This window comes from Mangifera indica, chromosome 9 (assembly GCF_011075055.1).
Source record: "Mangifera indica cultivar Alphonso chromosome 9, CATAS_Mindica_2.1, whole genome shotgun sequence".
Classification (NCBI taxonomy): Eukaryota; Viridiplantae; Streptophyta; class Magnoliopsida; order Sapindales; family Anacardiaceae; genus Mangifera; species Mangifera indica.
In genome coordinates this window covers 265,728-290,735 of record NC_058145.1, presented here as the reverse complement: position 1 = coordinate 290,735, position 25,008 = coordinate 265,728, and the positions used below count along the sequence as shown (strand labels likewise).

The following is a 25,008-nucleotide window of genomic DNA, read 5'->3' as shown; positions in this document are numbered from 1 at the left end:
AAACTAGCCCAGTGCATGGGGCAGAAAATTGCAATTACTGAAACCAAATGAGCAAACTGCAACTCCTCATATAAGTGAATCTGTAAATGTAACAACCGATGACAATGTTGTTTGGTTTCTGAGAAAATTGTGATACATTGGAGTTTTATTTAGGAGAAACTCTTCCATTTCAAAAAAAAAAAAAATGGAAGGCTATTTCCCCTTCCTATATATATCTATCTCTGGGGCGTACAACTAAATGAATATATCAATAAATCATTCGGAGGCACTGCAGAACCTTTGAACCACATTACTTGGACACCTTGTGATGGTGTTTGGCCTGGTTAGCTGCATCATACATCACACGTAAGCAACTGGCGATTTCTGTGAAAGATGGCCTGGCTGCAGGGTTTGGAGCCCAACATTGCTCCATCAATTCTTGCCATTCAGGATCACAATTGCTTGGAATGGTTGGCCTCAATGTGTTATTTACAATTCTTCCTGCATATAAGGAAAAACATCAATGATGATCCTTATCTCGTATAGATTGTTGAGAGAAAAAGTAACATAACATGCACAAAACAAATATAGAGCATTGAACCCTCTAACTGTATAGGGCTGGCCAAATAATTAAATTCATAGGGGTACTGAAGCAACACAAACAATTTCTGTTCTAAATTTTGATCTTCAGAGTTCAATCGATCATCAAAGAAACTTGATATAAAAATGTGAAGAGGGAAAATGTAGATGTGGCACCATTTCCTGGAAAAAGGGGGTAACCAGTTTGAAAATGGCATCTTCAATGAAGATGTAAACTACACATGAATAATCCAGTTCAAGTAAAAAAGTGCTATGATCTAGAACTTTTGCTCCATGCCTTGAGACCTAAATTTTATTTGTCTATGCAAGTAGACACTGATTATATGAACTTGGATTGCAGTTCTGCGACACAGGCATAATTGAGAAAGAAGGCAAAAAGAGAGTAGTACTGAAGACAAACCTATAATTGCGCCATAGTGCATATTGGCATATGGCTCCTCCCCAGTGAGAATCTCCCATAAGACAATACCAAAGGAGAACACATCAACCTGTGGATCAACAAAGAAATATAAGCAAATCAATGCTAAAAATAAGCACAATTCAACAGCCAGACACACATAAAGGAAAAAAAAATCAGAACCCTTAGAAGTACCAAGTTTCAAAACCTTGATTTCCTAACAATAATACTGCACATATTTTTCAAATCTCACTCCAATTAAAAAAAAAAATTTGGCAACTCGACTAGTTGTTGACAAGAGGAAAAATCAAGAAAATGCAATTATCTTCTTTGTTTAGCCATTACAGAAGAAAATAGCATGAGTAACATCTTACCTTTCCTGAGACCTTGCTGCTGCTGCCACTTAGCAGCTCAGGGGCCATCCATGGTAGGGTTCCACGTACACCACCAGAAACCAAGGTATTCCGCTTGATTTTTGATAGTCCAAAATCACCAACCTGCAATGCGCAAGAATATCAACAACTTCAGTTAGTACAAATTGTTTGTTGGGAATACCTATCATTGAAATAGGCAGCATTGTTAATCAAACCTTGCAAATTGGCCGTGAAGGATCTTTCAAGTTCACAAGCAAATTGTCACATTTCAAATCAAAATGTACAATGTTCTTTGAGTGCAGATATTCCATTCCAAATGCTGCATCCATAGCAATTATCAATCTCTTGCGACGGTCAAGAAACCTGATTAAGATAAAAGAAACAGGAAGCAAGAGTGTAAGTTTGAAAGGAGTACCAGCTTCCACACCAAAATCATGAACCAGCAATAAGCACATATCTGAAAGTCGCAATGCTTTTGGACTTTCCGGAGCTAAATACATATATAAATAATTTCAGTCTAATGTTCTGTTACAGTAATGATAATATGAACAAAATTTTAGAACATCTGTTCCATAATCCAGAAGTCAAATTGAAATTCAATGATTGCATAATACAAGGGTTTTACCTATCCTTGCGAACCAAAACATGCCTAAGAGAACCATCAACCATGTATTCTGTTACGGTAGCTAATGTCCCTCCTGGTCCATCTTGCACTACACCATAAAATGCCATCACATTTGGATGGTGAAGCTTTGAAAGAATGTCAGCTTCACGCCAGAACTCCACCGTCTGGAGATGTCAGTTAGCATAAAACATTAAGAAAGAAAATACAAAAAGAGTAGTCTTGGTTTTTTCCTGATATATGATTGTAGAACACGTGAGATGATACGTACAAATATCATGGAAATGCAGTATAACCACATTTAAAACCGTGTGAATAGCTTTTTTCAATTTTCTGTAGGGTAACATAGAAGACTGTTGGTATATATAAATAAGCATTGTCCAATTTGGGTATAGACCATCTGACATGATTTATGGGAAGACCGGACTCAAGGCTTGACATCATATACTGGCACATATGTTTACACATGCAAACGTATATAGATATATTTGAATGTGTCAAAGTGTTAGGAACAATTACCAATCTCTCTTGCTCTGATGATCCTCCTGTGAAGCAGCTCTTTTTAATTCTCTTAATGGCAACATCTGTTCCCCTCCATTTTCCATGATACACAGTCCCAAAAGTACCAGAACCCAGTTCTTTCAGCTCTTCAAGATCTTCATTTTTTATTAACTTTTATGCACATTCAGAAGAAAAAAAAACTAAGCAGAAGTTGAGTAGAGACAAAGAAGATTGTCAAAAACAAGCTAAACAATATCAAACAACCAGAAGGGCTAAATCCAAAGGTAAGCAAAAAGAAGAAAGCATGTCTGTACTTTTCATGAATATGTGGACTATAGAAGAAGAGGGCAATTTTAAGGAGAAACACATGTTCTTACAAGGTTAAAACATTAAACGCAGCATGATTGTCCAAGAAATTCTGTATTATCATAGAAAATATCTATTCAAGCACGTCTTAGGCTTGCAAAAATGCCACAGCAAACAGAAAGACAACATCCAGAACAAATCCATGCTAAAGTGCATGCCAATAGTTCACACAGAGGCATCATACCTGCAGGGTACTAATATCAAAGTCTCCCAAAGAAGAGTCAAGTGGAGGTAGACCAATATTCTGGTTTCCTGCATTTGCTTCCTAAAAGCACTTTAGTGGTTAAATATTTAGCAGTGGCCATGTAGTTTACAAGTTTCTTAAACCAAATCAGCAGTAAAAGACATTTATTACCTCATACTCTGACTCTGGTGCTCTTAGGTTCTCCATCATTGCATCAAACTGCATGCTTTCACTAACAGTAGGATCCACTCCAATTGTTCTAGGTAAACCTTTCTGGTTATCTTCACCAAAATTGGGTTGGGAATCCACATGGCCCATTGGAACTCCTTCTGTTGTTAAAGGTGTGAACTGATACAATACATGATCTCCTTCTTCAGCATCCCTAAGCACAGGCAAGAAACTGAGATGATCTTGGTCCATGAGAGAATCATTTTTTAGACCAAATTCTCCTTGAGCCAAATTCCGAAAATATGACCAGCACTTTGGCTCGTGATTTTCCATGTTCACACTAATGCCAGCTCCAACTTTGAGCTGCGGAGTAATACCAGAGGGACCCCCAGAAAGTTTGGCTTTGGAGTATATGTCTGAAAGGAAATCATGAGGGAACCTATCATAAACATCAACACGAATATCTACCCGCTCTGGTGCTGAAACACCAACAGAGGAAATTCCCTGGGAAACATCTTTAGCTGAGCTCTCCGGCCTAGAAAAATGCTGTGAATACCGTTGAATGGTATTAGCAGAGGATTCCTGGCCAATTTTGTCACCACCATTAAAATCAACTGGATTAGATGCAAACCCTTCACAGTGCATAATCGAAGCTGCTTGGCTCACTGCAGGAAGTTCTGATCCAGCTTCTTCTTTTTCATCTATCAATAGTAGCTTACGAAAACTATCCTCTCTTTGAGCACCTTTGTTTTCCATCAGGTTTGGAATTGCCTGCTTCAACTCGTGATGACCTAACATTTCTTCAGAAAGCTCTGAATTCATCTGAGATAATGCATCAGCGAACTCTTTGTACTGCTGAAGTTGGGCAAGTCCATCTTCAATGGTTTGAGGATCATTACGCAACTTTTCATTAGATTCTGATATTGGATCCTGCTGGACAATATCAGAACGTGAATGAGAAATGAGGGAATCTTCAGACTTTGACAACCGATCAAGCAATTCTGCCTGCTGCCGCGGTATCATCTCTGAGTAATAGATCCTTTGAGGAGGTGCAGGTGGCTCAAGATGGCTCATATCAATTTGATCAGACTCTGAAATACCATGAGCAGTACCATGTGTGCTGCTGGCCATGGAACATAAGTTATCATCACTACACTTTGGAACCTGTACTGCATTTACAGCATCAACAGGTGGAAACACCCTTTCAGGTTCTTGGTGTCTTCCCTCATGCTTTGAAGGTAGCGATCCTTCAGGCACAACGATTGGAACAGCTGCTTCTTCAACTGGAAAATGCTTCATCACTTTATCATCTTCCAGCTGAATTGAACCATCACATATTAGTTTACCCTGACCTGCCCACATACGTGGATTTTGTGCTTGTGAAACACTATGCTGTTGCCTTTCACTCACACCTCCATTCTCATTTATAAACCCATGAAGAGGCATTGCAGTTGGTATTTTCTCAACAGGAATGTTTCTAGAAGGATCATGGCCATGGTGCAGCGGATACTCTTCAGTTTCTCTTTCATGAATCATCTGATAAAACTGTGGATGGGTTCCATAGGAATTGGAGGAACTAGGTAGAACTGTTTTAGATGAATGAATACTCAATGATGGGAAAATGCTGCCAGTCAATGTTGAAGTGCTAACTCCAACTGTGTCAGTTACAGCTCTACTCATCCTCCCTTCAATGTTATGCCCTTCTAACTCATTCAAATCATTTGCTGATGTGCTCCTCAAACCATGCAGGTTCAAGCTTTTTTGAGACCCCAACTCCATGCCATTAATAGCAACCACATACTGAATCTCAGAGTCACCATCACTGCTACCAAGACTAAACTGAGCATCAACCAAATCACTCATGGAGAACAGAAAAATCCTAAGCTTCTGTGATCCTTCTCTATCTCCGAGCTCATCACACTCCTCCATCATATTCTTCAGATCCTCATCACAGGACACAGAAACCAATGCATCAAGATCCTCCCCAGGGAGTTGATACTTAATCACATGAACTTGGCTATAAACTTCTAATGTTCTCTGCTTAAGCCTCTGCCAAGAAATATCCTTCCTTAAACATATAAGGCGTGTTTCACCTCCAACATACCTAAGCTTTCCATCACTTGGCCGGGGTAGAATTTTGCCACCAAAGCTGCAGAGAATTTTTATTTTTATCGATGAGCTATCAAAAGCTTCTGATGATGCATGTCCACGTGATAGGCTCCGATTATTGTCATAACCTGAAGGTGGTATAGACCGAACTGACCCATAGTTGCTTCTTTCATCATGTAAAGAAGAATTTCTTCTCTCAAACTCTTTCTGGCCTCTCTCTACTATTGTGAGCATTGAAACATCTGATCCACTTTCAGATCCTGTATGACTAATACCTAAAATGCCTTTCAGTTCCATATAGCCAGTAGCATAATTGGGATCACCTGCAATATTTGGAATCAAAGGCTTCCGGGGATTCACCCGGTCACGCATAAATTCAAGAGCAAATTCCTCACCAGTCTGTATGGAGAAGTTACGTACAGGCTTAACTTCTGACATATATGGGTCAGGAGGTACCATATTAGCATTTATGCTGCCTGTAGGGTCCAGCATATATGCCTGAGATGCAGGATGGACCTGGAATTCCCCATTCCCTGGTTGCATGGAATTGTATTGATACGGTTGAGGTATTCTTGATTGTTCCATAACTATGTGGTTTGGATTTATCTCCATTTAGCTTGACTCAAAGGGGACTTACCCCAATGTAGAAGGCTAAAAGAAACTCATATGAAAACAGTTCATCCACCACATTGCAATCTTCAACCAAAGTGTGCAGCAGGAACTGCAATAAGATACAGAAAAGCTGACTTTGCTAGCAACCAGCTACAGTAGGTTTCTGCTTTACTTTCAGTGGAAGTGGTTTTCGGCCACTTCTGAAATATTGATGATGGTAACTATTAACTGTAGTCAGAGCTCCCACCAGCAAAAGGCCCTTCAGTGGATATTATGGCCTGAACAATATAAGAATGAGGGAAGAAAATGAATAAAATACAAATGTACTGCTCTAAGATAAATTGGACATAAACATATAATTCAAACCCATAGAAGGAAATGTTTAAAGTACAGGCAACATGTTTGCAACAAAAAATAAATCATACCAAATAGTTATGATGAAAATCACACCTAAATTTAGTATATATAGAAATTGATTATGAATTTAATTTCATAACTTTATTTACCACATCCTTAAAATTTCAAATAAAATCTGCAAAATTGAGATCCTCATTTGTAGATTACCATGGAACTACTTTAATGAAATAGCAAATTTATTTTTCTGGATTGCTGTTTTTCTTACTGTCATTGTTTGCAATATAAAAAGCCAGGAGTTGACAGAGGCAAATAAGAAAGCATAATTACAATCATTAAACACATCACTTAATCTCAATCAATACGACTTGACATTCATAAATAAGAAGAAAAAGAAGCTAAAATGGTTTAAGAGATGTACCTTCGATAAAAGAAAAAAAAAAAAAGGCTTTGAATAAATTATCTCTGGCTAGACTTTCTCAAGAGGGTTCGGAAGAACCAGCCATTAATGATGGAACCTGAAAAAACTCACTTTTCGAAGCTACAAACAGCATAAGAATAACACATGAAAATCCCTATTTTCCCTGATTTTCTTTCACTTTTCCATCGTTTTCTTTGATGGGTAGATTTTGTTTTATCTTCTTCTGCTACAAAAACTGAATCTTTTTTCAGACAATTTAAAAATGGTTACTCAATCTCTCTTTGTCTGTTTCTTTTACATCTACATTCCCCCTCCACTGATAGTCAAACAGAAAAATATAAAGCCAAGTTCCCAGATTACCCTCACCTTCTTATTATATTTACCTTCATGCCCTTACTTTTTTTTTTTACTAAATTACCCTCTTACATCTTGTGTTTTCAAGTCTATTTTTAGATACCCTTTGATGATCACTGATCAAAGGTTTTGGGTATCAATTGAGTGATTTAACATTAGATTGTTCTAATTTGAGAAAAAAATCAATGATGTATATAGATGGGATTCAAGATTGGTATAATACGTGTGCATAAATTATATCAAGTTCGTGGTTCCCAATATTCCATACAAAAATATATAAAATTAGGACAAGGTAGATTCAAATTGAATTAAACTTAATTTAAATAAAAGTCAGTTTTTGAATCCCTAATACTTAATTTGAGCTCAAACTCATTTGAATTGGTATACAATATTGTAAATGCTAACTATTAATGGAATACTCTAAATGCTAATTATTAGTAACTTTTAATACTCATACATGTTTGTATCTATTATATGAGTAATACTATATATATTTATTTTGAACACATAAATAGATACACACTTATATATATTATCATATGATTAAATATTATTTTATCTATAATTCAAATTCATCCAATGACGTGATAACACACATCAAATGTAAATTTACTTGTGTATTCAAAATAGGTACACATAGTTTTATTAATAAAATATCACTTTAAAGAGTTATATTATGTGCATATATAATAAGTATTAATTCGAATACCAATAATAACATGTTATCATATGATTATGTATTGTTTTATTTTTAATTTAAAATCATTTAATCGTATAATGATCGTCTCATTTTTTGTATTTATTATAAATGCATATAATTTTATTGTAACTCTAAATCTTATAAAGAGTTTTAAAAATTTTTAACTTATACTATATTTAAACGAAAATGGCTATATATAAATACTAGTTTAAATACCAATAATAATATATTAAGATAACACATTATAATTAATATCCAGTTAATATTATTACAAGTATTCATACTTTTGTAAATATTAAAACAATCTCTTATTGGAGACTTTCAGAAAATTTATATTTGATTAACTCTAAAGGAAAGAAAATAAGAAAATGAGTAATGCAAAATTATTGTGGATGCCTCAAAGGGATAGTGTGGTAAAGGGATGAGATTCTTAGATAGAGAGTTTGGTTCAAATTTTTCTAATAATATAATAAGATAATATTTTTTACTTATTTGATTTAATTTTAATTAAAGTTTGATTGTTCTATCATTATTTATTCTAAATTTAAAATTATTTAATTGATTTGATTCAACCATAAGTGGTCCTCAATCTCATCAGGGTCTGAAAAGAAAAAAGAATGGAGAATTTGGGCATGGTCGGTGACAAGTTGGGTGTTGTTTTTTCTTTCCCAATTTCAGATAAAACCAAATTTAATTTGTAATATAAGTTGGTCGGCTTCCATCGCTCTCCTGTGACGAATTATTTGTCAAGAAGTTTGTGGCTTTTTATGCTTTGATTTTGGGAAGAAGCTTGGTTGTTATCCGAACCTTGAATGAAAAAATTTTGTTGATTAATTTTGGGTACTTCAGTATATTTGAGTTTGTGTTTTGCTCAAATTTATAATACCCAACTTAAACTCGATCTCGTTTAAATTAGTTGGAGGTTACTTCTTAAAGTAACAATAATAATTAAATCACATATCGTATCATATATCAAAAACTTTTTTATATAGACATCAAGATTTTCTTTCTATCAAACTTCTTATTGCAAACCAAGCCAATACAATACAGAATTGCTGTCAACTAGATTATGTATTTCAGAATTGAGATTTCTCTGCAAAACTCTCTCTAAAGAAGCAAAAATCCATAGCCTTTTATAATGCATAAAGACCAGATAAAACTCTAAAGGCTGTGACCAAAAATCCATGCTGAAAAAAAACTGCAGATTGTTACTTCCTGAGCTTACAAGATGGTGCAGCTCCCTTGTGATCTACAGATGATAAAGATAAATTTACAAGTCATAATGGCAGTAAGAAAGAGAATGTTTGGCTGATTTACAACTGAAATTACTGGTAATATCTACCTTTTTGTGCCTTCAAAGCTTGCTAAGGTTTGCTCAAACTTAAGCCAAGAAGGACCAGTTTCTTGAAGATTAACATTCTTTGGCCCGGCAAGAAAAGCTTGAACAATGAATTGTGGAGTTCTTTCCCTGTTTTGCAAGCAAACATTAGAGAAGACAACTTTGATATAATGAAGTTTTACATGGTCAGCATATCTACCTTCCTTCATATTCTGATAGCCAAGCCAAATAGGCTGCACCAAAGTACATAGACACAAATGGCTTGTTTAGATCTTCCATAGAATCAACTTTATAAGCCCTGTAGCCCAGCTCCCTTCACAAGAAAATATAAACAGTTTTCGGAACTCAGTCAAATACAAGAGGTAAAAACATGCTGAAAGTAGACTTGAAATGAAAATGTATTATCTGTGAGTTTCTAGGAGCATTTGAAAGTACATTTTAGTTGTAACTTACACATAAATCCAGAAAGCTGTGGAGTAGTCTATTCCCATAATGCCAGGTTTTGCTCCCACACCATTCACAAAACGCATGCTAACCATCTCGGCTAGAGCACAAAGAACTGTCTGTAGAAAAGATAAGCAGCAGGAGAAAAAATTACATGCAACAAATAAGAGGAAAAAAAAACTTAAAAGTTACCTCCAGTAATGTCTAATCTTATCATGTAGCTGTTTGCAAATTAAATCGTATACTTACAGGTTTAACACCCTTAGCACTGAAATACTTGGAAAGAATGATTTCTGCTACTGCCTGAAAGAAGACATTTATGCCATTTAAGTTCATTTCCCCTTTTATCTTTCGCGTCTTCTTCACATTCATTTCCCCTTTAGTGTTTTACATTAGATTAAGTTCATATAATTTTTCGATGTATTATAACAAAATGTGACAGTAAAGGAAGAAAGAAGATTCATGCCTTCAATTCTATTCGAGAAAGATAGGGTGTCTTTTTTGCATCATGAGAAAAGCGCACTCTTCCCCGTTTTTCTCCTGATTTTGTCCACTCTTTGGCAACCTCAGGATTATTCCACATCTCTTCCATGTCTTCTGGTGAAGCTCTAGCATCCCAATAATCAGTACCTGATTCTCATTCAAGAAAAATAGGAAAATCAACCAGACTGGAAACATAGTGTAATTTTCTATTATAATAAAGGTATACTCGGATACACCATAAGAACTTTCTGAGAAGACTAAATGCACTAACAGGGTTCAAATTCAGTTCACAATGATACAGAAAGACAATCAAATATCAGGCTCAAGTACAAACTTGGGAAGAAAAATGGATCGGGAGCCTCCAGGTGACTGCAGTGACTCATGGCTTCAATATGATGAATATTATCTTTTTAATAGCTACAATTTGTTTGTGTGTAAAGAATATGATCCATATGGTAAATGAATGCAAAGCAAATAAACTTTAGAAACCAAAAACGTGCAACCTGTGTTACCTGAAGGAGGTTTATTAGCAGGAGCAGTAGAAGAAACATTACTCCGCCAAGGACCATCATCCAAGAACTTTCTGCTCAACAAAATAAAATAGTAATGGTTATATTAAATAATAAAGTGTTTATTTAATTAAGGAATTGCCTTTAGCTTCTTGCATGCAATGAATACTGATCTCCACCATTTCGTAGAACAAAAATAAATTTGCACCATGTATCTTTAAGTCATGAAAAAATATGCCTTACATTTCCCACCATTCCTTTGAAAGGCCAATCATATACTAAATTTTTATGCTTAAACAACTAACAGAAGTGGGAAAACACCACAAACAACAGAGGAAAGGATGTATCAAACGATCCAATTGTGAAATCCTTAATATTAGTAGAAACAACCACCTTGACAGAAGAGTTTCTTTGACTGCAACATATCTTTTCCAGTATGACAATGTGGATTTGTGAGTAGCCTTTTTTGTTCCACCTTTATATGCCCTGACGATATATTCTTCGCCCCTTTCTCTGCAAAGGAAGTAAGCAGTATCAATATATCAGTATCCATTAAACTCACTGGCAGTGCTAATGGATCAAATGAAGTCTTAATAATTTTGCAACTTACATTCCGTCATAGGTCGATAACCATTTCAGGTAAGCAGCTCCAAAATATATACTTACGAAGGGCCTATAGAGAAGGTCTGGATCTGTCTGTACGTCATATGCTCTGTAACCCATCTCACTGCAAGCAATTTGCAGTTAAGATTAATTAAATTATTAATCAGTAGAATGCTCATTAAAAAGGAAGAGATCATATAGTTGTTACCCAAAGAGCCAAGTAGCAGTTTTTGTTGAAATTTGCATGAGACCTTGAGTGGTGTCCTTAGACTTTTTTTCAATGCGCATAGAAAGAAGCAGTCTGTCACTTTCAAGTTCACAAATAGCACAAATCATATCCTGTAGAAACAGAAAAATAATCCTGAAATCAAACATCTATGGAAGCAGAGCTAAAACTGGAAGCAAATAGAAAAGTAAATCTTGTTTTTCTTTTTAGTTTCACATTGATCTGCCATGGAGAGATGTTAGAGATATCACTTTTCTCCAATGGGTGAAAAATGAAAAACATGCAAATAAATCCATTCCTGTAAACAGCTTTCATGTTGTCTAACTTATAAATCCAGAACAAAAAATACACAATCAGATGAAAGATACAAACCGGATCAATCTCTGAATCAAAATGTCTTCGAACAGTAATATTGACAACAGCCTGAAAGCATACAATGCAAGGGAAGGGAAAATCAAAGTATAAGATCAGAAGCACTTGATTAAATAAGCCAGTGGATGAGTATTCCAATTTCAACATTATAAAAAATGCAATGAATCTAGTTTACCTTCAGTTCAGTCTGAGTCAAAAAAGGCTCTCCATCAGGATCCCTAGAGAGATGAACTTTCTGTTCTCTCTCTTCCCCAGCATCTAGCCATTCAGTGCTGACTTCACCATCCTCCCACATTTCCTCCATGTCCTGAGGGTCAACACAATCATCCCAATACTTGTAGCTGACTGTCATCCTCTATACTACTTGATCTCTCTTATACAATCTATGATCATCCAAACCAACAACATCAATCTCAATTCTTATTATTCCCCATCAGAAACTTAAAAAGCAAGAAACAAAAACACCCATAAAATTCATAACAATATAGCGTCTAGTATTGACATTATCAGAATCAGTAGCATTATAAAAAATAACCGCAAGACTACTTGATCTCTCTTATAGCATCTGTGATCATCCAAACCAACAACTACAATAACAACATCAATCTCAATTCTCATTATTTCCCATCAGAAACTCAAATAAAAGAAACAAACAACATAGCATTTAATAGTAATATTATCAGAATCAGTAGCATCATAAATATTAAATAATAACCTCAATACTACTTGATCTCTCTTATCAAAAACATTATAAACAAAAAACATTAACACCCCATAAAATTCATAAGAACATAACATTTATAGTAACATTATCAGAATAATAGCAATATCAAAAATAAAAACCAAAAAACACATTGAATAGAATTGAAATTGAACATTATAAAACAATCCCATGTACCAAAATGAAGAAACAAACATTACGGAGCAGGGGGGTTTACATAAAGAGGCAGGAGGAGGAAATGAGGTAAGGAAGTGAAATCCTGTCTTCTGGGGGGGTGGGGCCTGTGTGCATTTGTTGGTTGAAGAAATGATTAAAATTGAGGCCAATTGGATGTGTGGTAGAAGAGGTTCTGGGTGACTGACACGTGGTGTGCCACGCTGTCTGGTTTTCCATTTTCAGGTGAAATTTGAGAAGTTTTCGAATGCGGCTGAGAGTTTATTGCTGGTTCTTGCTCTCTTCTTTTTCTAGCCGCTCATTTTGTTTACTAAATTTAGCTTCCGTGGTCAACACTGTTGGTTTGACCAAATTGTGTTGGTAAATTCATTTGTGTTGTTATGACGTGGCGCCATTTTGATGGTTCAAGAGTTATTCTAGAATCTAGACTACTTTTTCTCAATACTTGAGGGCTATTAAAGTCTTTTACATCCTTTATTTGAACTCACTCAAATTTTAAATTAGTGTAAATTTAACTCTCTTTGTGAAAATAAACCAATTTTTAACTTTGAAATCAAACTTGGCTTATTTAATCCGACGGACGAAGTGAGCTTAAGCCAGCTTGAATCTATCTCCTAATAGAAAGATTAATTAATTAAACTTTGTATCATAAAAGACAATAACTAATCTAAATGTGGAATGTGAAGTTGAACATAACTTCACTTAAATTTTATGTCTTAATTTACTATCAAGAGTTTAATAAAATTTAATTTAAAAGATTTAAATTTATATTTTTATAAATAAATATTTATCTTTTTAACCACTAAAACTATCATTCAAAGTGTCTATGTAACATTATTCCTAAAATAATATTGATTTAATACAATTCACAAAAACATTCGAGCACGATCAAGAGGCGGCAGGCGGCCTGTGAATATTGGAGTCAAGTTGGCGTCGTTTTGCAAATTATTGGTATAAAGTTAGATGCTGACGTAGGGATTTGTTGTCAAGGAACAACCAAAGCACAGAATTGTATGCGTTGCCTTAAAGCGAAGTTCTGCCGTCCCCACTTTGAAGCCACCCCCACCAACTAACGTATCATTCCCATACGGTTTCCTTGCATAATCAATCAACTTCTTACAATTTTTTAATTTTTTAAATTTTTTAAAACTTATATTAAATAAAATAATACATATATTTGAACTCAATCATATAATAATATATTATTTTTACATCAAAATTATACAAAAATAAAATATGTAAATATAATATTATTAATTCATATTTGAATCAATTTAAACTTTGTTTATTTATAAAAATAAATTCAATTATTAATTTAAATTGAATATATTTAATATAAATTTAAATTCGAATTTGAATCTATAATCATCAACTCTCAACTACAATAATCTATTGAAATAAATTATGTTCAGTGGTTAGCATAGACTATGAGGAAAAAAATAAAAAAGTCATTTTAAAATTGCGTTATTAAAAAAAAATTAAAAGTACTAATATTTATTATTTTATTTAGTTAGCAATAAAAAATTCTTAGTTTTTCTTATTTTTTATATTATTATGACCCAAACTTAAGAGTGAATATTTATTATTTTATTTTGTTAGCAATAAATTTATTAAATTTAAATTTAATTTAATATTGGTATCTTATCAATATTGTCATACCAACAAACTTTCTCTTCTCTGCTCCAATTATCTTTCTCTTAGAGTAAACATTATGAAAAAGAATAATTGCTGGATGATTTTTCTTTTTTTGATAATCTTTTTTTTAGGATGAGTTTTATAGAGAAGAAGGAGAATTATTCGATGATTTTTCTATTTCTTCTATATTACAATTTATTAATTTAAATAAATTGAATTTGAATATATTATTTTAGACTTATATAATTTTGAACTAATTTTATTCCGATTTTACCCGATTCTGAATTGACTCTATCCGAAGAGTCAAAGTGGACAACAGATTGTTAAATGCAAACCCTAGGTACTTTAGAAAGCGCAGAACCGGATTGAAAGGTCCAAAACCTAACCACAAACTTGGCTTTCGCCAGCCGACTTGTCGGTAGGACCGACTAAATCTAAAAATGAAAAGAGCCCAAAACAGGCCCAACCTAGTCCGACGTGGCTTTCTAGTACTGCTGCTGAGCTTTTCTCGCTCAACAACAAAACGACAACGGCACCTACGTTTATCCCACAGTGGCCTCGCCTCTCTATTCAAAGAAATGTTATGCTGTGCCCGTTCCCACCTTCTTATCACAAGCTCTCTAAGAAATAGAAAATCTTTGGGATAACAGTAATATATATTTTTTTTAATGGATTAAATTTTTAAATTTTTTAAATATAACTTGTAGATTTTATTATTAAAGTGACAAAAATTTTACTATTTTAAATTAAATTTATAAAATAAATTATTTTAATTAAAAATAAAACAAAACAAATAATTTATAAAATAAAAAATACTAATTATATTTGTTTGATATATTTAATAAAAAATATAAAAAATTTAATTATATTTTTAGATAAATTAAAAAATTTTCACTAAAAAAATACAAATGTTTAATCTATTCAATATATTGAAATTAATCTATATCTTAAAGTAATATTATATGTATGAATAAATTATAAAAATTTATTTATATAATTTATTATAATAACATTTGAATAAATAATTTTGAAATAAGAATAATTCGATCATAAATTATCATTTTAATTTATATAAATAAATTTAACAAATATAATTTATTTGCATCTATTATTTTATCCAATATTTGAATTTTTCTACAGTCAAGTAGTTTGTGTGCACGTCGGAAGATGTGGATAGGCAGAAGTAGAAGTAACTATAAGCCGAGAAGCAGAGTAGTGTCGCGTGGTTGACAATACATAAGGCACTTCGCCTGGAATTTCAAATTGTGTTTAAAAAGCACGCGCCTCCTCTCCAAACCTCAAAAGCCAGCCAGTTCGTACTTGCTCCCTTTATTAGGGTTTTTCTTGTTGAAAGAGAAGCCTCGGGAAGTTGTTTTCAAGTAATGGCTTTCTCTTCTCTCGTCAGATCTACGGTGGCCGTTTCTCTCTCCCGTGCTGCTGACCTCTCTTCTTCCTCCTCTGATCGTGTCAAGGTCCGATCGTTTTCCTCTGCCTTTGCCTTGGTTTTTTAGAGGCTCTGTTCGGATGGAATCTCAGTTGCCTTATTTTATATCATTTTTGGTACTTTTGAAGTTGAACAGATGATTCTGAATTAAAAAATAGATAGATTTAATATTATTCTATCTTGAACCGTAGCAGTGTTGGAATATTTGTTTTTTATTTTCTTTTTAAATTGTGTTATGTTGTTTTGAGTATTGATTTTCAATTTTTTTTTTTTAAATTCTAAGAAGTGATCTTAAAATTTTGTTTCCGCGTTCTAATATTTCTTTTTTTATCATAAAATTTTCAGGGTTCATGTGTTGGGTTTAATCGCAATTTCAACACTTCAAGCATTTTTGGTTCTTCCGTCGCTAACGGGTCTTCTTCTTTACAGTTGAGGGAGCTAGTAATTAACATGTGATGCTTTTTTCCTGTTTTGTTGTTAATAGTGCGTCTTCTTTGTGTCAATTATTCAGGAAATGTGTTTCCAAGAGTGTTGAACCCATCAAAGCCACTGCCACAGAGTTGCCACCCACAGTCGAAAGTAAGAACTAAAGGATTTTCATTTAGTGGTTAATAATCTTGGAAACTGGTGTTGTAGTTTTGTGCTGATTTGATTTTTGGTATCTTTTTTTTTTTTTTTTGGGGTTTCAGAAACTCGCAGTAGTGGGAGCACAAAGATTGGGATCAATGGTATGTTTTACTCTGGTTGGAGCTATGCACTGTTTTGCTTATTTTGACTTTGAAGGAATTAGCCTTACAAAAGTAGCTGAAGAGTTGTGAATATCTCTGACTAATATTACCTTGAAATCACAAGGAAACAAAGGGTTAGGAGCCTAGTGTTTGACGTGTTGTAATGGGTGGTATTTGAGTTCTTGTTGTGTATTTGTTAGGCTAATAATTTGTTATGCTGTACCGAAGATTTCATTAGTTGTTAATCTCTCTAGCGTTTTGAGTACTGGAAAACTAAATATGTACCATTGCTTATATTCTTTTTCATTTCAGATGGCAGTGTCTTAGACTCTTAGTTAAGGATTTTGATCTGATAACTTATTTTGTTGCTGATTTTTTTGCAGGTTTTGGTCGCATTGGAAGACTGGTTTTGAGAGTAGCAACCTCCAGGGATGATGTTGAAGTGGTAGCAGTAAATGATCCCTTTATCGGTGCCAAGTACATGGTGAGGATACACAATTAGTGGCTCTCTTTGCATTCTAGTTGTTAAGTTCTCTTTGGTTGATGGATATTAACCTCCTAATAATCGTTTCATGTAGTTATTTCTGTGCATTTTTTATTGAAAGTTCTATGGTAATATAAAAGTGTGGTTTGAATCTTTTTCCACTTCATGATTATGCTTGGTAGTGTGTTCAAAGTTATAAACTTTTGCTTCCCTGATAAATGCTTGCTCATCTCTCATGTCCAATACTTACTATATTAATTGTTTGTTAGACTTCAAAAAATTAAGCAAAGAATTGTTGGTCACTTTTTTCCTTTCTTCTCTTGTAGGCTTACATGTTTAAGTATGATTCCACTCATGGAGGTTTTAAGGGAACCATCAAGGTTGTGGATGAATCGACCTTGGAAATAAATGGGAAGCAGATTAAAATTTTCAGCAAAAGGTAGGGCCTCAGAAATTAAATCACAATTTATATGCTGGTGTGGTTTTATTGCAAACTTAAAGTAATTGGTTCTACTGAAGGGCTAACGTTTAACTAATATCTACCTAGGGACCCGGCTGAGATACCTTGGGGTGATTATGGGGCTGAGTATGTTGTTGAATCTTCTGGGGTCTTCACAACAACTGACAAGGCTTCAGCTCACATGAAGGTTAGTTCCAAGTTTTACTATTTTATAGTTCACTGCTATCTTTTTATCTCTCATACATTTATGGACAGACATAATTCAAGCTTTTCTTGATTTTTTGCTATACAGGGTGGTGCAAAGAAAGTAGTAATATCAGCTCCATCAGCTGATGCACCCATGTTTGTAGTAGGAGTAAATGAGAAGACATACAAGCCAACCATGGACATTGTTTCTAATGCCAGCTGCACTACTAATTGTCTTGCTCCTCTTGCCAAGGTGTGGTTGCATTTTCATCTTCAGATTTCAAGCCTTAGTGATACTTGTAGTGAAAATATATTTTTTGGAACTGGAGGTGACATAAATTACCCAATAGAGGTAGTTGATGCTAGCTTTTAGAGCTAAATCATGGGCAACTAATATGCATTATGTTATCTTTGGTTTGCTTTGCATCTCTGATACTAGTTGCCCTTCTCTTAGTTCACTTATACAAGTTTTAGAAGCATGTCCACACCTACAATTTGGTCTTCAGATGTAATAATAGTGAGAATTAGCCAAAAAATTAGGGGAAAAAATGAATTTATTGTAGGATTATTGTAATCCCATTCTTAATCAGCTGCTTAAGTTTTGCTTTGCCTCCTTTATTTATATCTACTGAATCGACCATAATTTTTTGCAGGTGGTCCATGAGGAATTTGGTATTCTTGAAGGTTTAATGACAACTGTGCATGCAACTACAGGTCTCTCTCTTTGACTCTCTAATGTTCTTAACATGTCATATCTAGGGTTTTAATAATTAATGTAGTTATGGCTGTCAAATGTTCAGCTACACAAAAAACTGTTGATGGTCCTTCAATGAAGGATTGGCGAGGGGGACGTGGAGCTGGACAAAACATCATTCCTAGTTCAACTGGTGCCGCAAAGGTTAGACATGAAACATTTGGATGCCCTTGTGGATATTTTAATATGAAATTATTTGCTTCACCTGATACAACTTTTCTACTTACACTGCAGGCTGTTGGAAAAGTTCTTCCAGACCTCAATGGCAAGCTTACTGGAATGGCATTCCGTGTTCCAACTCCGAATGTTTCTGTTGTAGATCTTACTTGTCGACTAGAGAAGAGTGCTTCTTACGAAGATGTCAAAGCAGCAATAAAGTATGGTATTTTTTCAGTTATATTATCCAACTTGCATTTTCTTTACAGTATTTTTTTCCTTTTATTTTTTCTTGGGGTAGTGGTTGGTTGTTTTTGCTTACTCAGTTTTTGCTATTTTCTCCAAATGAAGGTATGCGTCAGAGGGCCCATTGAAAGGCATTCTAGGATACACAGATGAAGATGTTCTCTAATGACTTCGTAGGTGATTCAAGGTATAGCTTTCTTCCAGTGTTTATATGTATTTATGTATCTGTATTTGAAACGCAAAATTCTATTCTTTTTCAATCTCAATGCTGTGTGTCGCAGAACTTATGGCCTTATTTCATTCCAGGTCAAGCATATTCGACGCTAAGGCTGGGATTGGGTTGAGTAAGTCTTTCATGAAGCTCGTGTCATGGTATGACAATGAGTGGGGATACAGGTAAAACATCTCTTACCCTCTCACTTGGTCAGTTAATCATGGCGGTTATGATAATAATATAACTATTGTATCTTCTTTTTTTTCTTCCAGCAATCGAGTTCTGGATCTGATAGAGCATATGGCATTAGTTGCAGCCCACCACAGCAATGGTATGAATTAGACTGAAATAGCAGTTGTAAATTCAATAGCGATTCAAGTTTTTTGGGGGGTTTGAGTGATTTTCATCTCAATAGGAACTTGGACATCGGATGATGCAATTTTAAAATAATGGAATGTTCAGTGTATGAGCCTTGTTCCAGTAATATACATCGCTGTTTGGACACGGTGAATATTTTCATACGAACTCATCTGTGGCTTTTGTGTGATCCACAGGAACTTTGATATAGCAAATATTAATGTTCTAGGTAGTGGTTGGTTTGAACCGAGTCGATTTGGGTTCAAAATCTCGTTCAAATCCATTTTTGCTTTGCATCAGTTGAATTCAACCTGAAATAATTCTAATTTGTAAAGCTTGAGCTTGGCTTAAGACTGATATTGGTGTTGGTGTTTTTCTCCTTAGCCATTCTTTTTCGCTTTCTCCGATTGATTATTCTCCTTCAATATTATTGTTTACCAAACTGAACTGTGTCATTCCAGATTTAAGTTGAGTTTATACTAATTTATTTTTGAACGAACTTAAAACCATCCCTCCTAGTTCTAGTATAAGTAATTTTCAAGTTTTGTTTTTCATCATCTTAAAAATAATTCATTCCTTGGAAAGTTACTTTCAGTATAGCCTGTACCAAGAAAGAAATTCATAAGAAAAACGTGGCTTCAATTAATATGAAAGATTCCTGCAAAAAGATACAAGAAGAAAGAATTACTATCCATTCTAGCACTTGCTTGGTATACAAATCATCTCTCATTAATCAGTCTCTCAGTGGGTGATTTGAGTAATAAAACTTTGGTGCATTAATAACAAAAAATATTTATTTTATTTTAATATATTATTATATAATTAAAATATTTTAAATAAAATATAAAATAATATTTATTATTGTCAATACATAAATTAATAATCATTATTATGAGTTGTTTGGCCTGTTGGTATAAAATATTATCTTAATAATTTATTTTTTATTACCAATATTAATTTGTTTAATTTGTTAATAATAAAATATTTTAATAATCTTCTATTATCACTAATCTTAAATATTAAAAGACTATAAAAGTATTTTTGATTTTGTCATAATTATATCATTCTTTATAAATTTTTTATGACAAAAATATTCTCATTTTCAATATATATAATAAGTAACAAAAAGAAGATTTTAAAATAATTATATCTAAAAATATTTAAATAAAATAATATATCAATATTTCTTTATTATCTCAAACTATATATAATTTGCTAATTTTTATCAATTTTTATCAAATATAATAATTAATTATATCTAGTAATCTTCTAGATAATCTATTTTCAAAATAATTTTTCACTTTTAAATAGGAAAGATTACCCAAATCAATTGCCCCTTAATATACATAATCTTACTCTGAAATTACAAGTCCTATTCCTATTTAGGTAGACATCAAGGTAAAGCAAAAGCTTGGAAGGTCTTTCAATTAAAAAAAAAAAAAAAATAAAACCATGCAAAGCAATGAAATTACACAGCACTAGTGCAGGGAAGGCTTGCCATTTATTCCACAAGAAAATGCATATACCATATCAACAATCCTATCACTGGAAAAGTTGTGTACCAATTGTCATGACAGAATAAAGTGTCTTTAACTATAACAAATTTTTAGGGTTTATCAGTTTTTTTTTTTTTTTTTTCAAAATAACCATAAACTGATATCACAGGGCAGCACAACAAAAAACACACTGAAGAAAGATGACTTTGCTTCATTGCATAATTCACCAGAGCAGTAGTTTCATCATCGCGATTGCAAAATGCCATTCTCGTTCAAGTATTCGACAAATTCATCAATAAGATACGGCCAGGCACCTTCCGCATCATAATTTGATAGTGCAGGATCCACTGTCTGAATAACAAGAAGAAATTATGATTGATATCAATCATATCGCAGGCTAAAGGTAAATGATATCAGCATTAGCAAGACTGATGCACATGAATCGGTCTATGATTAGAAAATGATATCTGGAAAGAACAAAACAAACTTTTCTGAGACAGTTATATTATATACACAAAATTAAAGCCAAGGCTCTGTGGTCCTCCCGGAAAAGGAAAGGGAAAAAAGAAAAGGTTAAGATACTCATATTCTTTAATCTAACCTATTTGAAATGTACAGAAAAAAGAAGAAGGGTCTTCCTTTTATTTATTTATTTTTTTCAACTTGCTCATAAGAGTGTTCAAGGAGGCACGAAATTCAAACTTCATCTTACCCTTGTGAATTCCAATAGTTGAGTCCATGTGTCCCGGGAGATTGCTTTATTATGCTTAGCCTGATCAGTTGCATGAAAACGGAAACATACATCAAACAGAATTACTAACAGATGCAACCGCAACAGATAGCAGAAGCAAAATTACAGCAATAATTCAACATGAGGATCTTCATTAATATTTATAAGTATATAGTACTATAAACAAAGCCATACAAGATGATAAGCTATGAATAGTTGCACAAATCACATCAATACAACCTACCTGTAAGAACTGGCACCAGTGATCAACCAATAGCCACTTCTTCTCAGCAAACAGTAATTGCCACATGCCAATTGCAGTATCCAATGCCAAAGACTTCTGACCCTGAAATTGAAAATAGAAAAAAATTTGTTTATGAACTTAGAAAACATAAATTGGAGCAGAAGGAATATATATAGCATAACTGTAATAGCATTACAGTTGATTTATAATTGTCTAGAAATCTTAACATAACTGTTCCTAAAGCTGAGTTGATTACACAATTAACTTGAGCATATAGAGTAACTTAGAAAAATTCAAGCATATTGAACATTTGCACCTCCAACCAGAATCAAAATGAAAGCAGAAAAACAGCTTTCCTCATATAATGGCATCTTTAATAAGACTCGAATTTCTCAGTGAAACCAAAATATGAGCTAAATGAGAACAACATTCACCAGAGTACATCACCAAAAGAATATAATAAATTCTTTAAGTTTTTGGACATGTTCAAATATAGACAGTTGGAGAGGCTTAGGTTGTCACTGTTATAAAAAATTGAAGCAAACCAGTCAATGAAAACATTACAGGTGATCCTAGCTTTTTTAAAGTTTTTGTCAAGGGATCATGAGCTATAAAATTCAGGACTCTGAACCTTACATCATGTGCTACATGAAATACTAGCTTTCAGTGCCAGATTGAACTAACCTTAAAAATTTAATAGATGAGCATTTAAAAGGCCATTAATCAGAATATTGACAAATTCAAGTCCTGATGAAAGGCTCAAATACCTTTTCTTTTGCCCAGCTGAATGCGAAGTTGTATATATCACGGAATTTTTCTGCACAATCATAAGAGAAGAGAATATTACTTCAACAATAAGAATATGAAAGTACTATCCATACACAGCCAAAAGGAAAATTTAAAGGATCTGTTTAGCCAGATATCAAATTTTTCTACAAATATCCAAATCTAGAATCAATTGCCACAAAAAGTGATACTTTAGAATTATCATCAATATTTACATAAATACAAATAATATGCACAAGATTACATACGTTCATCTTTGAGTTCAGAACGCATATACGGAATCCTTTCACGGAACTTATCCAGAGAATCTATCCTGCCACCAAAACATAAAGCCTTCAATAATGTTGCAACATGAAGCTTTCAATCTTACAATCTGTTAACAACCAGAAAGAATACAAAAGATTACCCCAGTGCTTCTAATCCACCAATGAATTCCTGCTTGGAGAATTCACACATTGTTGCAGCCTTCATGTGCCATGAAACAACTAACTGAAACAACAATAATAACTAAAGTAAACAACAATAGTCAGCAAAGTGATAAACATATCTACATAAATTTCATCAGGCTGACAGCATAGAAACCAAAATTCTGAGGAATATAAACAGAACTAGATTATTTGTAATGATCACTTTTAAAGGTTAACTGTACTACCACTAATTTTTTTCATTTATTCAGTCCAAATTCAGCTCAGTAAACTGATACTTCTCAACACTTTTTTGTTTCTTTATCAATGTAAATTAAACTTCTGGTAACCTAGGCTTTTTCCTCACACAACAACCTCTGAAATTTTTCAGCCACCAAAAAATTCATAGATATATCAATTTCCACAGTAAGCCTACGGGTAACAAAGGTAGCATTAAGCTTTAAATCAAACATTCAATTGTAATTCATAGAGGTCGCATCTCAATGGCATAATTTCTGTTAAATCAGATCTGGAAGTATCAATAAATTTCCCCAAAAAATTCAAATAGAAAAACAAAAGACTATGCAAGTCTGGTACAAAAAAATTATATAATGAACTTATATACATACCATAACTATATCTTGAGGATCCACCTGTAAGAAAACAACGGCTTATAGGTCAGGTGTCTTGTCAAAAAGAATTCATTATAGTTACCATTCATACAGGGTACCGAGATCAGAATTATAATACTCAAAACTACAACAATCAAATAAAAGATTCACTAGGAAACAAAACAGATACCTGAATGTCATCGCAGAGAAGTGTTATACCATCGACCATAATCATATCAGCATATGGATCTGCAGAGGCATTTCAGAATCAGAATTTTGAATCTCCAATGGTTCACAAGTCTTTCAATATTTCAACAAGAACCAAAATAAATCAATATTCACCGAACAAGACCCAATTTAAGGTTAGTCTAGCACACATAGAAGTATCAGAATAAAATCATAAATATAAATACATTCTAATTATTAATAAACAAAGATATCTGAGATCATCAACAACACTAAGAAGCGAAGAAAACTCATGAACCTCTTCAGAAGAAATTGAGATATCATGTCATAGAGGATTCTTAATCTCACCACTTCTAAATCAACAACATCAAGATTCAAATCAATCTGGAAAATCTTTTCAACCCCGAACAAAAGATTCACAAATGGCAATCATGTTGAGACCTTGACTTTCCTAAATTCAAATGAATTCATATTCAATAGCATGCCTGTGTATTCAAGGAACTCAATCAAGGTCCAAAATAGATGCAACTAAGTGAGTCCAAAATAGATGAAAAATAGCCACTTAGAAGGTTAAACGTGCCTTTATATCTGTCATAAAGTTCCTCAAATGTCTGGTGTCAGTTACTGTTTAAACATGAGGATGGCTGTAGAATACATCAAATGCTCCTTCAAGGTTCCAATCACTGGCTTTCAAAGACTGGTATGCAACTTTTTCACTCAGCACAACCAAAAAGGAAAAAATTACATAAAAAGTGCAAAATGTTAAATGAAAACAAACAAGGCCATCCTACATGATAAATGCACCCAAAGAACTATTATATTCTTTCTCTGCTATCATTTAGACATGATGTGCTAGAATTCAATGATAATTTTTGTGTGAACCCAAAATTTTGCTTGCTTTGGAGGAGGGCTTAATCTCCAAATCTCTCTCCCTCACCCTTTCTTAAGGTACAAAACCTCCTTCACTCTCCCAGAGGTGACATTTTGGGCAGAAATTTTTTTTAAAAGATGACAACATGAGTGAGTTGGCAGTTTCTAGGCGGCACATAAATGAAAATTGGCATCCATGCAACATATTTAGAAGTACCCTGCTCTTCTAATTAATTTACATATCAAATCAGAGTTCACAAACTAGAACAGATGTTGTCAAAGTTAAAACTGACAACATAGTCAATTCTACACCAAAGGTTCTAAACAAATCTACAACTCATTTTCAAGCTAAAAAACTTAAAATTAGCAGAAAAATGCTCATAGTTTTCAACAACATAGTAATCA

The 25,008-nt window shown here is 33.6% G+C and overlaps 4 protein-coding genes across 6 annotated transcripts; 1 reads left to right on the top strand and 3 right to left on the bottom strand.

The window, feature by feature from the left end:
* Positions 1 to 48: 48 nt before the first annotated feature.
* LOC123225758 lies at positions 49 to 6,985 on the bottom strand. Its single transcript, XM_044649973.1, has 9 exons — positions 6,688 to 6,985; positions 3,195 to 6,190; positions 3,024 to 3,104; positions 2,492 to 2,644; positions 1,976 to 2,139; positions 1,566 to 1,713; positions 1,351 to 1,473; positions 980 to 1,067; positions 49 to 480 (listed from the first exon to the last, which is right to left on the bottom strand). Exons 2-9 carry the CDS (start codon positions 5,910 to 5,912, stop codon positions 290 to 292), a joined length of 3,666 nt encoding a protein of 1,221 aa, XP_044505908.1. The 5' UTR covers positions 5,913 to 6,190; positions 6,688 to 6,985; the 3' UTR covers positions 49 to 289.
* A 1,757-nt stretch (positions 6,986 to 8,742) lies between these two features.
* LOC123225328 lies at positions 8,743 to 12,732 on the bottom strand. Of its 3 annotated transcripts, none has more exons than XM_044649262.1 (13): positions 12,656 to 12,732; positions 11,893 to 12,100; positions 11,718 to 11,768; positions 11,328 to 11,458; positions 11,127 to 11,243; positions 10,910 to 11,029; positions 10,520 to 10,590; positions 9,991 to 10,154; positions 9,774 to 9,827; positions 9,534 to 9,643; positions 9,280 to 9,393; positions 9,084 to 9,209; positions 8,743 to 8,990 (listed from the first exon to the last, which is right to left on the bottom strand). In XM_044649262.1, the coding sequence occupies exons 2-13, from the start codon at positions 12,067 to 12,069 to the stop codon at positions 8,963 to 8,965; spliced, it is 1,263 nt and encodes a 420-aa protein (XP_044505197.1). In that variant the 5' UTR covers positions 12,070 to 12,100; positions 12,656 to 12,732; the 3' UTR covers positions 8,743 to 8,962. The 3 variants fall into 3 exon arrangements, with proteins under 3 accessions (XP_044505197.1, XP_044505198.1, XP_044505199.1); XM_044649263.1 differs by having other exon boundaries at positions 12,616 to 12,718; XM_044649264.1 differs by lacking the exon at positions 12,656 to 12,732 and adding an exon at positions 12,634 to 12,650.
* Positions 12,733 to 15,466: 2,734 nt separating this feature from the next.
* LOC123226487 (glyceraldehyde-3-phosphate dehydrogenase GAPCP2, chloroplastic-like) lies at positions 15,467 to 19,444 on the top strand. Its single transcript, XM_044651014.1, is given in 15 exon segments — positions 15,467 to 15,719; positions 16,037 to 16,119; positions 16,203 to 16,270; positions 16,381 to 16,419; positions 16,803 to 16,903; positions 17,230 to 17,342; positions 17,451 to 17,550; positions 17,656 to 17,802; positions 18,203 to 18,263; positions 18,350 to 18,447; positions 18,538 to 18,680; positions 18,811 to 18,864; positions 18,866 to 18,892; positions 19,012 to 19,101; positions 19,192 to 19,444. Coding segments are annotated over 15 exon segments (1,284 nt in total). The 5' UTR covers positions 15,467 to 15,629; the 3' UTR covers positions 19,262 to 19,444.
* A 1,314-nt stretch (positions 19,445 to 20,758) lies between these two features.
* LOC123225158 (DCN1-like protein 1) lies at positions 20,759 to 24,591 on the bottom strand. The gene is given in 11 exon segments (XM_044649030.1): positions 20,759 to 21,123; positions 21,485 to 21,544; positions 21,747 to 21,848; positions 22,514 to 22,563; positions 22,781 to 22,845; positions 22,939 to 23,021; positions 23,566 to 23,589; positions 23,738 to 23,796; positions 24,314 to 24,343; positions 24,346 to 24,449; positions 24,525 to 24,591. Coding segments are annotated over 11 exon segments (732 nt in total). The 5' UTR covers positions 24,572 to 24,591; the 3' UTR covers positions 20,759 to 21,015.
* Positions 24,592 to 25,008: the final 417 nt, after the last annotated feature.

Coding starts and splice junctions, on each gene's coding strand:
- LOC123225758 (XM_044649973.1), bottom strand. CDS start 5,912: ATGGAGATAAATCCAAACCACATAGTTATGGAACAATCAAGAATACCT. Junction 1,068..1,350: donor GCAGCAAGGTCTCAGGAAAG/GTAAGATGTTAC, acceptor GTTGATCCACAG/GTTGATGTGTTCTCCTTTGG. Junction 481..979: donor GCACTATGGCGCAATTATAG/GTTTGTCTTCAG, acceptor CCTTATATGCAG/GAAGAATTGTAAATAACACA.
- LOC123225328 (XM_044649262.1), bottom strand. CDS start 12,069: ATGACAGTCAGCTACAAGTATTGGGATGATTGTGTTGACCCTCAGGAC. Junction 11,769..11,892: donor TGACTCAGACTGAACTGAAG/GTAAACTAGATT, acceptor GTATGCTTTCAG/GCTGTTGTCAATATTACTGT. Junction 11,244..11,327: donor ACTGCTACTTGGCTCTTTGG/GTAACAACTATA, acceptor AATTGCTTGCAG/TGAGATGGGTTACAGAGCAT.